The sequence below is a fragment of the Gouania willdenowi genome, chromosome 12 (genome assembly GCF_900634775.1).
Source record: "Gouania willdenowi chromosome 12, fGouWil2.1, whole genome shotgun sequence".
Lineage (NCBI taxonomy): Eukaryota > Metazoa > Chordata > Actinopteri > Blenniiformes > Gobiesocidae > Gouania > Gouania willdenowi.
Genome location: NC_041055.1, coordinates 12298895 through 12312097, shown reverse-complemented (window position 1 = coordinate 12312097; position 13203 = coordinate 12298895). Strand labels below are relative to the sequence as shown.

Here is a 13203-nt window from a genome sequence, read left to right as displayed (position 1 = left end):
ACGTAACACTGTTGTTACTGTCCTGAGCAGCGGGTGCCGCCATAAGCTCATCCCCTACCACACAGCACCCACCTGCAAGTTGGAGCATAGCCACACTACTCCGCATTCAGACTGCAAATTAATGAAAATTCAGCGATGTGTGGGAGAGCAGACTGAATGCAACATTGTTGTATACTACCATCCTGGAAAAGCCTGTGTAGATAATAAGATGGTATGATATGTATTAGTATTGATATGGATATTATAGAAAGCTCATAATAAAACATATAAACTATCAGGTAAGCGCAAGCTCACCGTGATGGTTTTGGAAATCAGAGTATCCACCCTTTCTGATAGTGTGGGGATGCTAAAACAATCCTGCAGATGTAGGAAAAATCTAAATCCACACCCTGGCTATACACCCAGGCATCAAGCCACATACAAGAAATTTGTTTTCTGCATTTAACCCTGTATTTTTCAATCTTGGGGTCGTGACCCCATGTGGGTTACTGATATATATATATATATATACAGGCAAGCCAGAAATTATTCATACCCCTGGTATATTATATATATATAGTTACTTTTAGTCAACCAGCAAGTTTTTTCTTGATTGGAAATGACACAGGTGTCTCCCAGAAGATAATAAGATAATATACAAGAGACATCATTGTGGGAAAAAAAATTCTGAGCTTTTATTCACATTTGAACAAAAAGTGACATGTCCAAAATTATTCATACCCTTTGCAAATTGTCAGTGTATGGGACAATCCAAAATTCTACACCATTACAAACAGTCCAAGCTGTTCTAAAGTATCCTAATGACCCTGATTCATTGAAAACAACTGTTTAATCAACTCAACAGGTGAAAAACAGCAGCTCTCTGCTGTTGGTTTATGGACAGTCATGGCCAAGAAGACAAAGGAACACTGTCCCCACTGTCAAATATGGTGGTGGAAACCTAATGCTTTGGGGGTGTTTTTCAGCCAATGGACCAGGGAACCTAATCACAGTAAACGGCATCATGAAAAAAGAGCAATACATCAAGATTCTCAACAACAACATTAGGCGGTCTGCAGAGAAACTTGGGCCTTGGGCACCAGTGGACATTTCAGCATGACAATGACCCAAAACATACAGCAAAAGTGAAGAAATGGTTAGCGGACAAAAATCTTGCTGGTTGAATAAAAGTAATTTTAAGTCAAAATATGCCAGGGGTATGAACAATTTCGGGCTTGACTGTATATATATATAAACTGTATATATGCTCATTTTATCACCTCTAGCTCAGACATGGGCAACAGAAGGCTAGGGGGCCATATCCGGCCCACCGCCTAATTTTGTGTGGCCTCCAAAGTAAATGCACAAAACGATTAAAAGCAACACACACGAAAATAACAGCGAAATTTACAGAATGATAACAAAAACACACTAAATGACTCAAATAACACAAAATAAATGTAAAATGTGAACAGAAAAACAAAACTACCCAAAAGTTGCACAAGATGACTGAAAGTACACAAAAAGAACAATGATGTATGAACTGACAACACAAATACACAAAAATGTGAACAGAATTACATGAAATTAACCAAAAACTGCACAAGACGACTAGAATACGCAAAGATAACAGAGAAATATATGAATTTACATAAAAAAATACCTGAAAGAAACAGACATACTGGATGAAATATATATATATATATTTTTTTTTTTTTTTTTTTTTTCAATTATCAAATTCTTAGCATGAATTTATTTTTCAAATTAAAACAACATACAATCTTAAACAACTGTATTCTATACTTTCATTTTCTCAAATATAAATCTAGTTCAAATAAAATATAGAATACAAATATCTTAGCTACTCATGAAAAATAAATCTAGAAAAAAATGTCTTTGGGGTCACCAGAAATTTGTGATATCGAAATGGGGTCACGATCCTAAAAGGGTTGGGAACCACTGATTTTACCCATCCCCGAGGAGCAGTGGGCTGCCACGGTGTAGTGTCAGGGGAGCAGTGAGGGTTAAGGGACTTACTAAACATATCACATCCCAACACAATGCATACTTTCATTTAAATAGCTGTTATTTATGCATTATAAAGAAGAATGACAATGACAGATCGCAACACAAAGCATGCTTTAATGGAAATAGCTGTTATCAATGCATTATTGCAGTTTCATAAATGTTTTGATTTAAATGTACATACATTTACTTTACAAGAGCTTTGCCTAGAAAGAGTTGATCTTTTTTACTTTTTTGCTTTAAATAATAGACAAAATTGTGGTAAAATCAATACAACTTACTCAATTCTAATAAAATCCCAATAGATTAAAAAAAAAAAAGATTTTTTTTTTGGCACAGAATTCTAGCAGAACAAGTTTTGTGGTAGTTCGGCTTTAGTTTATATCTTATATAAAAACAAAAACTGAACTGATGTTCGGTGTATATATTTGCATATATCGTAATAAAGACACAAAATTAGGACATTTTGAGGAAAATAGAAAGTATTGATGAATGTAATTATGAAGATGTCAACTTCATAATCACAATTTATTTAAGGGATTCATCCCAATCAATACCTATTTCAGGCTGTTTATGTATGAATATTTGCATTTACCAGCTAAAATTTTGCATAGGTTTGAAGAAAAAACAGGTCAAGAATCACTGTGCAATGTCATAGTAATACTCTCGTAGTCTTGGCTCTATCACAGTGAATGCAGGCCGCTCCTCAACCCTGGAAAATGAAAGGATCATTAAAATGAGTTCTTTAAACAGAATTTCTTACTCTCTCAAGATTATACAAATTTAACAACCGGTATATCCAGCAGGTCTTCATCAGCTCATATATCTCTGGTGGACAGTTCACAGGAGACTCCATTCGCTGGCCACTCTCAATCATCAGAAGTACTTCATTTCCCTTCATTCCCTGAGAACAACCACAAAACCTTATTAACAAAAAAACTTGGCTATTTACTTTTAATCAGACAAACACCATGTACTGCTTTAAAATTGTGGTATGTTGAATCCTCTCTCCGCTCCATTTTGAAATTGAAACCGAAACTTCACCTCCCTTATTGGTATCTTTTCTGATCGCTCTTAGTGACTTTTTTCTCCTTAGAGACTAGTGACAAATGTATGGACTTTACCTTGTGTTAGTGGAGATTTTTCTGGTGTTTTAGAGACTCTGACATGAATGTACATATCACTCTGGAGTTACTATCCTGAGCAGCGGCTGCTGCCGTCGGCTCGTCCCCTCCAGAGAGCACACACAGTCGGCTGTGATCTAGGCTGCCTGCCGTTCTGAGCGGACTGACAACCACCACTCCCATTCCGGAATGCAAAAATAATTAACCTTGAATAAGCTTCTCACATGCGATTTATCCGGTCTGTTCTCACGCTCTCTCCAGTGTGTGTATGGGGCGGACCGTGCACAGTCAGGAAAACAAAGCGATCCGTTCCTCCTCAGTGTTTGTGACTGTTGCTTCTCCACCTCAGTCTACCTTCTTCAGCTTGATTTGCTGTGTAACTGTTGTGTCTAACGTTGTTATGGAGACTTATGCTTGGACGTCCGTCATTTCACTTTTACTACCGATGGTCCCTGAACGCGCCTGACTTCAGATGAGCATCAATTAGTAATGCTCAAAACAGCTCATGGAGAACACGTGTTTGTAGGAAGATCTCTAATTGGCTGACATCCAGCGTCACGCTCCTGGATTTACAAACTTCATTTACAGAGCCGGGAGAAGGAGCAGAGATTCACTGTCCACTCAGAACACTTTGGATAACAATGTGCTCAAAGATGATTATGGAATTTTAACCAAATGATGCCAAAAAATTATATATTGCAGCTTTAACTGGTGGTGACTTAAACATGCTTACAACATTTTCTAAGAAACTGCACACACACATCTGTTGTTAGAAGGCTTTCCTCTCTTACCTTGTAAGGCTTTTGACCAAAGGAGAAAGCCTCCCACATCAGCACCCCAAAGCTCCACACGTCACTTTTAGATGAGAATTTAAAGTAGTTCATACATTCTGGAGCATACCATTTCACTGGCCACTTCCCATGAGCTTCAGCCTGAGGAGAAAAACACAAATCAAAAACTAAAAATAAGAATTAAAAATAGTAACAATTCAATGCAAGAATCAGAGGTCCATGTACCTGGGACTCAACTGTGCCAGAGTAGAGGTGTGCGATGTGCCACACAGGTAGAGAAAAGTAAAATCTTACCCTGTAGTAGGTCTGATCCTCAGCCACAGCTTTGGAGAGCCCAAAGTCACTGATCTTGGCGTAGTGCTGCGTGACCAGCAGTACGTTCCTGGCAGCCAGGTCCCTGTGGACAAAGTTATGCTCCTCCAAATACTTCATCCCCATTGAGACCTGATGGACCAGCTCTGTAACGTTCTTCATAGATGTTTGCCTGGTGATGAGAACATTTTAGGAAACCCGAGTTGTCTAGAATTAAACCTGACATGAGGTCAATTCATTTGCTTTTAAAATCTGTTTACATTTTCTCTCTGAAGAAGATACAGTGCTTTCTTTGAACCCTATTTTCAGCACACAATCACCATTTAACACTCACACTGCCAACATCCTTTAAGAAGCCAACTCATTGAGAAATATAGGTAAAGATGAATTTAGTCACAGCGGATAATCTTACATGAGTTTGTTCAGCTTAAAGCTGTGTATGTGGTCAGAAACAATCTCTCTGCTGAAATACTTATCAGTACCTAGAAACATTGATTCAACTAAGCACCAGTGCCAGTATTCACAAAGCATCCTAAGAATAAAAGTAGTGACGACACTCTTAGAAAAATTCTAGAATTCCTCAAATTTTAAGATTTTTCTTAGAATTTTAGGATAAAAGTAATTCACATTTAAGAAACCTAACAGTGACATTTGCTCGTGTGTTGATTGCCCAAACACCGTGACGCAGTGCGAACTGTCCAACAACGACAGCAACGCCGAAGACACGCAGTTAAATCTACTGAAACAAAACAACTGTTATTCAAGGCCCAGTATGTAAGGACAATGTCTTTTTAAGTTCAAATTTACAACTGTGATGTGCAGTGAACTGTTTGAGCCATTGTCATTATCTATTAATTTGTAAGAGCATGAACAGGGGAGACCATAATATTTGGTTTATTCTCCACTGCTTTTCCTAGCTCAAAGCATTATCATCAGAAAATGTATTTAAATAGTGTAGGGGCTTGTGATTTTCATGTGTTTCATACCACAGGACTGCATGAAATACGTTGACAAGTATATTGACCAAATTTCGGTTAATTTTAGTTTTTTGATTTTGTTGAAAAATAAGGGGGTAATGGATAATTGTTTCTTCTAGCCAAAAGTGTTATTTTATGAGCTTGGGGAATGGACTGGAAGGATTTTAAGACCATAAACAATACTCTGCCGTGTATATTGACAATGTTATTGCCAATCTTGTGCACAATTATTCCCAAAGTCAAAACATTTTTGACTGTTAATTTGTCACTTTTTGACATCTGATGGCCAAAACAGATTTATAAGCGTGTCTCATCGTTGTCAATATTTTAGTACCAAATATGACAAACAAATGTTTTGAAGTAAATTTATTTGACAATTATGTGTTTTGATAAATCCGGAAATCTTCTTCTGCGTATATAAATAAAATGCACACAAAAACATTCCTGCCACCAATTCCAGGGACAACAAGAATTATTTTCTTACTTCTTATGTATCATACTTTGAAAAAAATGCAGTTGTGTTTTGTTCTATCGTGGGGAGGGGTATCTCCCCAAATAAGGCTCTTTTCAGATATGGCCGTTAACCTAAGAGCTTACATACTCGGGTGCACCGCCATATAGTAGTCTCCATTAAGATCCTACATTTCCCATAATTCTTAGCGCTTTTCTGTAGTCTTTGTACTCCCGTGACGTGTTTTAATGGTGTTGGTACTTTCCTAGTTCGACTGCCAGTCTCCCCTCTGAGCTTGTGTTCATCTCTCCTGCTCTATTTCACCAGGTGGGTGAAATGCAGGTCAGCATTTCATTTAATGCGAGTCGATATAATGCCGAGTGTGACACAAAGTACGCAGACAACTCGGCGCGATAGTAAAATCTGAGCTTTGCAGTTATTTGGCTTGGCGGATTTCACTTTGCGAATGTCTACTCGAGTATGTTTGAGCCTTAACAATATGATGCCTTGATAATCACTTCTTCATACTAAAAACTTAAGAGCAGGCCTGCCCTTCCGCACAATGTTATAACAAGGTAGTTGAACCTTCTTTCAAATCATATTGAGGGTACGTTTGTTCTTGGCTGAACCGTTGTATGGACAACATAAATGGACAGATCTGCTCCAGCTGTGGTACCAGTACAAAGCCATGCATCAACTGGCTTTGGCCCACAGACAAAACAAGAATGCAGTATAGATTTTAATACAAAAGTTTCTTCATAACATACTGTACATGGTCAAATTTGAACACAGTGAGGGCCACAAAAATGGTATTATGTAATGTGATCTGAGGGCCATATTATCAGAATTAATGTGAATACATACCACTTTGACCATTAAGACTAAATGTTTTTACCGTTTTTTGTGTGTTTGGCATCCATTGGTGTCTCTATGTTGTTGTGTTGTGTTTTGGGAATCAGGTTGTGTAGTTTTGTTTTCTGGATGTGTGTGTCTTGAGTCCTTTTGTGTATGTGTTTTGAGGACCGCACAAAATCAGACTGAAGGCTTCCTGTGACTCACAGTTGAACATGTCTGCTTTGTAAGGTTTAGCAGAAGAATACTGAAACATTCCTCAACCATTTGTATTCGCTGGAAATGTGTTGAACCTTTAAAAGAGTGTAAAGTGGATACGTGCTTGTAAAGGAAAGTGAAGCTACATCTTTGCTGATCAATACATAATTTTAAATTCCAACCCTTTTTACATTTTAATAAATACCCTACAAAATATATCTGAAAGAAAATTGGCCACAAGAATCAAGAAAAACTGATAAGCTATGGCTTTTGGCTTTAAATTAGAAAACTGGTGTACTTTTAATAGGTTGACATCTTTTCTGTAGGAACTTGTTTAGCGGTCAACTAAAGAATGGGCGGTTTTGATTGGCTTACTTAAAGCTGGACTGTAGCAGGAGTACATACTTGTTTTTCTGAAGAAACTTATTTAGCGGTCCAAGCTCAGCCAGCTCCATGACCAGCATTAGATTCTCAGCCTCACAGATGCCAATCATCCGAACAATGTAGGGATTGTCCAGCTGCTGCATTACATTGGCTTCTCGCAGCATTTCCTCACGCATTGATGGATCGTTGTCACTGTTCTTTAGGATTTTGACAGCAACTGGCTTCTTGGACCTTACACATAGAGAGTTTCAGTTAGTGAGACTTCAATGTTATGTAACAGATGTTTAAACATACATGCATTAGACACATGATGTGGATACTGTTCACGAATGGGTAATGGAAAAGAAAACTAACTCAATCTAAAGCCAGTAGCTGCTGTAATATCAGATTCCATCACCACAATATAGACATAGGGTAATATTTAGCGCATTCAAAGGCTGATTTTTTTAGTTACCAAAGGTGTGGTCAAAAGAAATGTTTTATTTAAAGGAATGGCAGGACACTTTTTTGCTCAGGTATACACTTAATTCATTCAGTTGATAAAATAACCTAGTTATTCATGGGTGTGGTTCAGTAAGATAAAACTGCCTGTAGGAAGAGGTGGAAAGGGAGCCAGTGTAAGTACCAAATGTGTCTGGGCTGCTAGATTAGTCCACGGTCCACCGCGCATGCACGAAACACGTCTCCATCCCTTCGGCCAGTTTCACGGCAGCTCCTGTACTATTTAAAAGGTTGGAACCCTGCTAATTAAAAAGAATGAGAAATGTATGTTTTGATATTTTGTTTTTTTTAATTTTATTTTATTTTTGGTTTTTGATTGTCAATGTTGTGTATTGTGTTTTTATCTGCTTTTTTAAATGAACAATTAAAAACATCACAAAACAGTCAGATATTTAAATGTGTACTATTACAATATTTAACAAACGTCATATGGTTGGTTTACATTCAAATATCACGTCCTAGCAGCTCTGTCGTAAAGATTGTGAGTGAAGGAAGTGACGTAGTCTACGCGCATGCGTTGAAAGGATCTGAAAGGATCCGGTGTGAGTACAATGCAGCCAATGCCGTTCACCCACTCTTGTGATGTCATCAGCAGTCACCGAACGCCGAACTAATCTGGCAACCCGGACACATTTGGTACTTACCGGTAGTAGTTATCAGTAAGTGCTCATTCAGCCATCCTGCAAGGACAACCACCATGATCTGGTACCAGTTCATCTACCATTTGCTAGCTTCACAATTTACATTAATTTTAATCCACCTGATTGTGGTTATCTTTGCACTCCACCCAAACTTTCACTGCTGTGACAGAACATATTTGTATGTGGGGAAACTAGCATTTTACGGCTGTTTGAATAAATGGGGGGAAGGCAGTGCCCTATAGAACTAAACAAAACAGACCCATCTGTTGTAATCGGCTAATCCAATGAATAATGAGAATTATAATAAAAATAATTTATGGTACAGAGAGGTCTGTCATTAGTCTGATTTATCCAGTTTTGGCACAAATACTGCAAACTTTTATTTATCTACAAATGAAATGGTACTGAAAAATACTTCATTATTCACGAGAAGGTTTTTTATCCTTATTTATTCAGCAAAGTTGTTATACTGTTAGGCTGATTCTTTTATCCCAAATAGTCAAAGCCTTGAAAAGTCTGGAAATGCCATCTTAAATTATATTCTTTACAAACAGCTTCTCTCTCATTACAGACAAGCTGAAAAACATTCTAACGTCTAATTTTGGATCACATTGCATGTGCTTGATTACGACAATGTGTGTGTGCGTGTGTGTGTGTGTGTGTGTGTGTGTGTGTGTGTGTGTGTGTGTGTGTGTGTGTGTGTGTGTGTGTGTGTGTGTATTTTTAAGCTATGAAAACTTGCTAAGGGTTGAGGGCTAGGAATGCCTCTTTGCTTTAAAATGGCAGGCCGACACCTATTGCTTCACACTGGGTGATATTACTGCGCACTGTCACCAGCCCTTTGTTTGGTTTACATTTGTTTTAAAAACCTATTTGTGCAGGTGAAAACTGTCTGTAGTCAGTGCCGGACCCTGGATCCGCAAAGTCTAACTTTTGGAATAATCTTAAAGATGGTAGCGTGCATCATGCATATTTCAACTGGACTGCGCTGTAATGTCTAACTTTTAGGGACACGCGTGCAATAGCGCAGGGAGCAGAAAGCATGAAGGCGATGAAGCCAAAAGAGAAAGTCTGAGATCAGTTGAAACAATGGTCTTTGTTAGTATACAGTGTTACTGTTTTTGTCAGTGCAATGTGGTGAGGCATACTTCCTCATCTTGTAAATGCCCCTCATGACAGTGCCAAAGTTTCCAGAGCCCAGTTCGCCATCTTCAAGGACCAACTGTTCTCGTAATACTGTGGAACTCTTCAGCTCATCAGGATCTGCATACGGACTCTCATACACCTCCGTCTCCATAGGCATAGCTTCTAAACAAAGCAATGAGGGTATCACATAACAGCTTTTACCAATATAAAAACTAGGAAACAGGCTATTTAGAGCAAAAATGTCACTAATCTGACCCATTATGGTTGCTACAAAAGCATTTGGTAAAGCTACATTAGCTCCATATCTCTCTCATACTGTCACACTGATGCATTTATTTGAATAATTAAATGCCAAGCCCAATTTTGAGAGAACTTTTTAAATGAGTGTTTTTCCTCTAAGCTATTTTAAAAACAATACACATCAGACTTTTTATGAAATAAATTGAGGATTTGGGCAAAATTCCACTCCTACAACAACTTAACTTGTTCTGTTATGAGAAGAAAAAATACAACTGTTAAAAAAAAGGATCAAATGTTCACAACACAAGAACTTAAAACAATGTATTTTTAAACCTTAATGCTAAAATGTAAAGATATGAATCCTAACAATAATTTCATATTATAGAAACATTTTTGAGACATTTAAGAGTGCAGTACCATTTTAACAATACTGGTCTTTCTCTTACTCAGTAACTTTGTAGAAGCTTAGCTTGCTCTTTAAGCAAGTTATTTTATTTACCATTGTAAAGTCTTTTAGCACATAATAAAGTGACTGTGGGGCCAGTTGCTTGTAAACAGCCTTCACAAACAGAAATGCTCAGAACCACAGAACGTGTAGTAACAGCTAACAACAGACCATTTCTTTTCTTCTTCATTTCCTTCCTTTGAGTTTCAAAATGTCTTACCATTGCTTGATGCTCGATTTGTAGCTTCCCTGCTTTCATATGTATTGACTCGATCAGCACTGCCATATCGAGATCCCTGAATCAGAAAGAGAAAAGATTAACTAATGAAACAGCTGTTTGAAGTTCATTTGCACCAACAGATGCATTCAACTACTGATGAGTGTGCTCAAGACATCTCCTTTAAAGAATAATCAACCACTTCTGAATCTCTGTCTAAGGGGTAAAACTAATAGTTTGCTTTTGCTTTACAGCAAATCAGTTTTTGGCACACTTCAAAAATTCAAATGTTGTTCACTGCTTTATTCTAATACGTTTTTTAGATGTAGACATCTCAACCTTTAGATTCTTAGTCATTTTGAAAAGTTTCCTGTCGCCATGAAATATTACAAAAACAAACGAGCTAAAGCCATATACAGTTTACTGTGTATTACAGTGATGAATGCATTTTCTTCTTAACATTGTCACAAAAAATACATGAAAAGTGAGACTGTGATGATTGTGTTTGTTAGGTTACGAATTAAAGATGAACATCACAAGATTTGTCATTTTGTTAGATCTGTGTCACAACAGTGTTGCCAGTTTGGGCCCTGAACAAAACCAAACATTCACTCTAGAGCACGTGTCTTCTCATACACATCCGTATCAATTGGAAAAAATGGCCTTTGAGCCCCTCAAAGTCTGGCAAGTACAATGCACATCCTGAGAGCATAAACCGATACCCAGTTTATTGCAAAAAACTTTTTTTTTTGGAACATTATTCTATGTATTTTGAGGATGTTTCAGGACATGTGCACAGTTTCACTCAATTCTTCACCAACAACATTTGGGACAGGAAAAGGTGTGTCAAACTACACACAAGCTCGGGTTTTGAATAACGTTCTGATTATAACTAATCCTCATATTTATTTCCATCTATCGTCAGTCACTGAGACTTAGCATTAGAGAGTCAGCAGGAATTATAAATGCTTGAATGATGTTGATAGTTTGTGTCCTTAAGGCAGTGGTTTCCACACTCTGTTTGTGACAAGAATAGTTACAAAAAAATTGACTATACTTCTTGAAAACCTATAGAAATAACATAAATTGTACAATCGTATGTTTTCCAACAGTAATAATGTAGTTCTTTAGGTGCAAAGGAAAATTTCTATTCTTTTTATTTTTCAAGCCCAATGACCTTATGCCCCCCAGTTTGGGAATCACTGCCTTAAGGCCAGATTCCCGAAGAGCAGTGGAAGTTCCAGACACTCTGGGCTCAGATGCAGAATCTAATTGAGATTGAATACAATCTACAGTACAACCCTCATTCAGCAAAATGGCCTTTTTTTAACCGAGTTCTTTTTTTTCTTTTGTGGGGAGTGGGGTTTGGGGCGACACTGCTGCTTTTGATACGGACCTTTTTGAGGATGTGAAATGCTTGAATATTTAGGATATGAAATGTGAGATGGAATCCTTCCTGACAACTTGTCTTAGGCTCCTTGTATTAATTCTCTACACACGCATAGGAGGCAGTGGGGTGCACACTACAATGAGCGGCTGTTTCCAATGCATAAGATGGTAGCAGATGTGTAACTACACCTTGTGTCGGTCCAGTGTGGGAATCTTTTTGAGCAGGTGGAAGACCCCATTGGCAGCATTTTGCTGAAAACCAAAACATTCAAGTGGTTAATGTGAATTACAGTGTAAGCGGATGTAGTTTACCCTTAAACATGAACATGTTGAATTGTAAACAGAAGTACATGTCATATGTAACATATTCATGTTCATAGTACACTTTTTATTTTATTTCATGTTAGTTGATGTAAACCAACACCAAAAAGTTTTTAGATGCCCAAATATATTTACCCACACCCTATACAGACCGGTTTATATATAAGAAACAAAAATACTTCATTCAAACAGCAAGAAATAACCAGAGCATAGACTTTCACTTCCGGCCACTTCGTCCAGCTCTACCAGGGGGATCCCAAGGTGTTCCTATGCCAGCCGAGAGAAATTGGCCACGGTTACATGAGGTTTTTAAATTCGTATTTAATTATTCCGAATTAAAGTGTTCTGCTTTGTGTTTACATGAAAAACCGATTTATTCTGCTTTATTCAAATCTGCTTTAAGTCTGGGGGTTGGTAAGGGTTCTGATTGGACAGGGGGCAAACGTGACCAATCACGTCTATCGGGAAAAGACACAACAAACCTTTTCATTTTGGCTACAACATAGAAGACCACGTGAGAACTGTTTTCACTTTAATTTGATTGTAGTTTTGAAGCATCAGCTTTACAATAACACACGGTTTCACTTTGCTCCGCAGAAGAGAGATAGGGCAGCGGAGAATTGAGACAAAACACTGTATTTTGGTCAATCAAAGCCAGCGGTTAATGCAACAGCTGCTCTACCTCCAATATACAGGACAATGAGTGAAACATGAACTTTATAATGATCCTTGCATCATTAGTAAAGCTCTGGTGCTTCATGCCCTGATGAAGCCGTTCCCCTTGCCGAGGCCCGCATGTGTGTAATAAGTAGTGATGTTATGAGATGTCCCGAGACTACGTAACTTAAAGGAGGGGGCATTTCAGCAAAGCGGGCATCGAGGCTTGCTTCATTTGGGAGAGGAGCCAAAATGATGATGAGAGCAGCTTTGCTGCCGGCTGTACTACTTGACTGCTTCAGGAAGCTTTTCAAAGTTCAGAGTTTGGTGGGTGGTTTGAGAGCATCGTAAGCCTCAGGCTCCATTAAACCTTTAGGTTTTCATTCATTTATTTAGAGTTGCATTTGTTCACAGTTTTTATTAGAGTTTAAATAGATAGAATACCAGACTCTGGATAGTGTTTTGATAGTTAGTTTAGAGGGAGAGAGAGATTTATGAGTGATGAGAGAGCACGAGTTTGGATGTATGCATGAAATGAGAGATTACTGTATGT

General features: G+C 37.9%; 1 protein-coding gene across 8 annotated transcripts in view; it reads right to left on the bottom strand.

Annotated features, from left to right (window-relative positions):
* Positions 1-1877: 1877 nt before the first annotated feature.
* syk (spleen tyrosine kinase) overlaps positions 1878-13203 on the bottom strand; it is a 44086-nt gene continuing 32760 nt past the window's right edge. For 7 of the 8 annotated variants that reach the window (XM_028463703.1, XM_028463705.1, XM_028463704.1 and 4 more), the window contains 8 exons: positions 11862-11924; positions 10287-10362; positions 9384-9543; positions 7115-7324; positions 4214-4403; positions 3920-4060; positions 2796-2908; positions 1878-2716 (listed from right to left, as the gene is read on the bottom strand). In XM_028463703.1, coding sequence (XP_028319504.1) covers positions 2644-2716; positions 2796-2908; positions 3920-4060; positions 4214-4403; positions 7115-7324; positions 9384-9543; positions 10287-10362; positions 11862-11924 — 1026 coding nt within the window. In that variant the 3' untranslated portion in view covers positions 1878-2643. The remainder of the gene's footprint in view (positions 2717-2795; positions 2909-3919; positions 4061-4213; positions 4404-7114; positions 7325-9383; positions 9544-10286; positions 10363-11861; positions 11925-13203) is intronic. The other variant, XM_028463707.1, reaches the window with a different exon arrangement.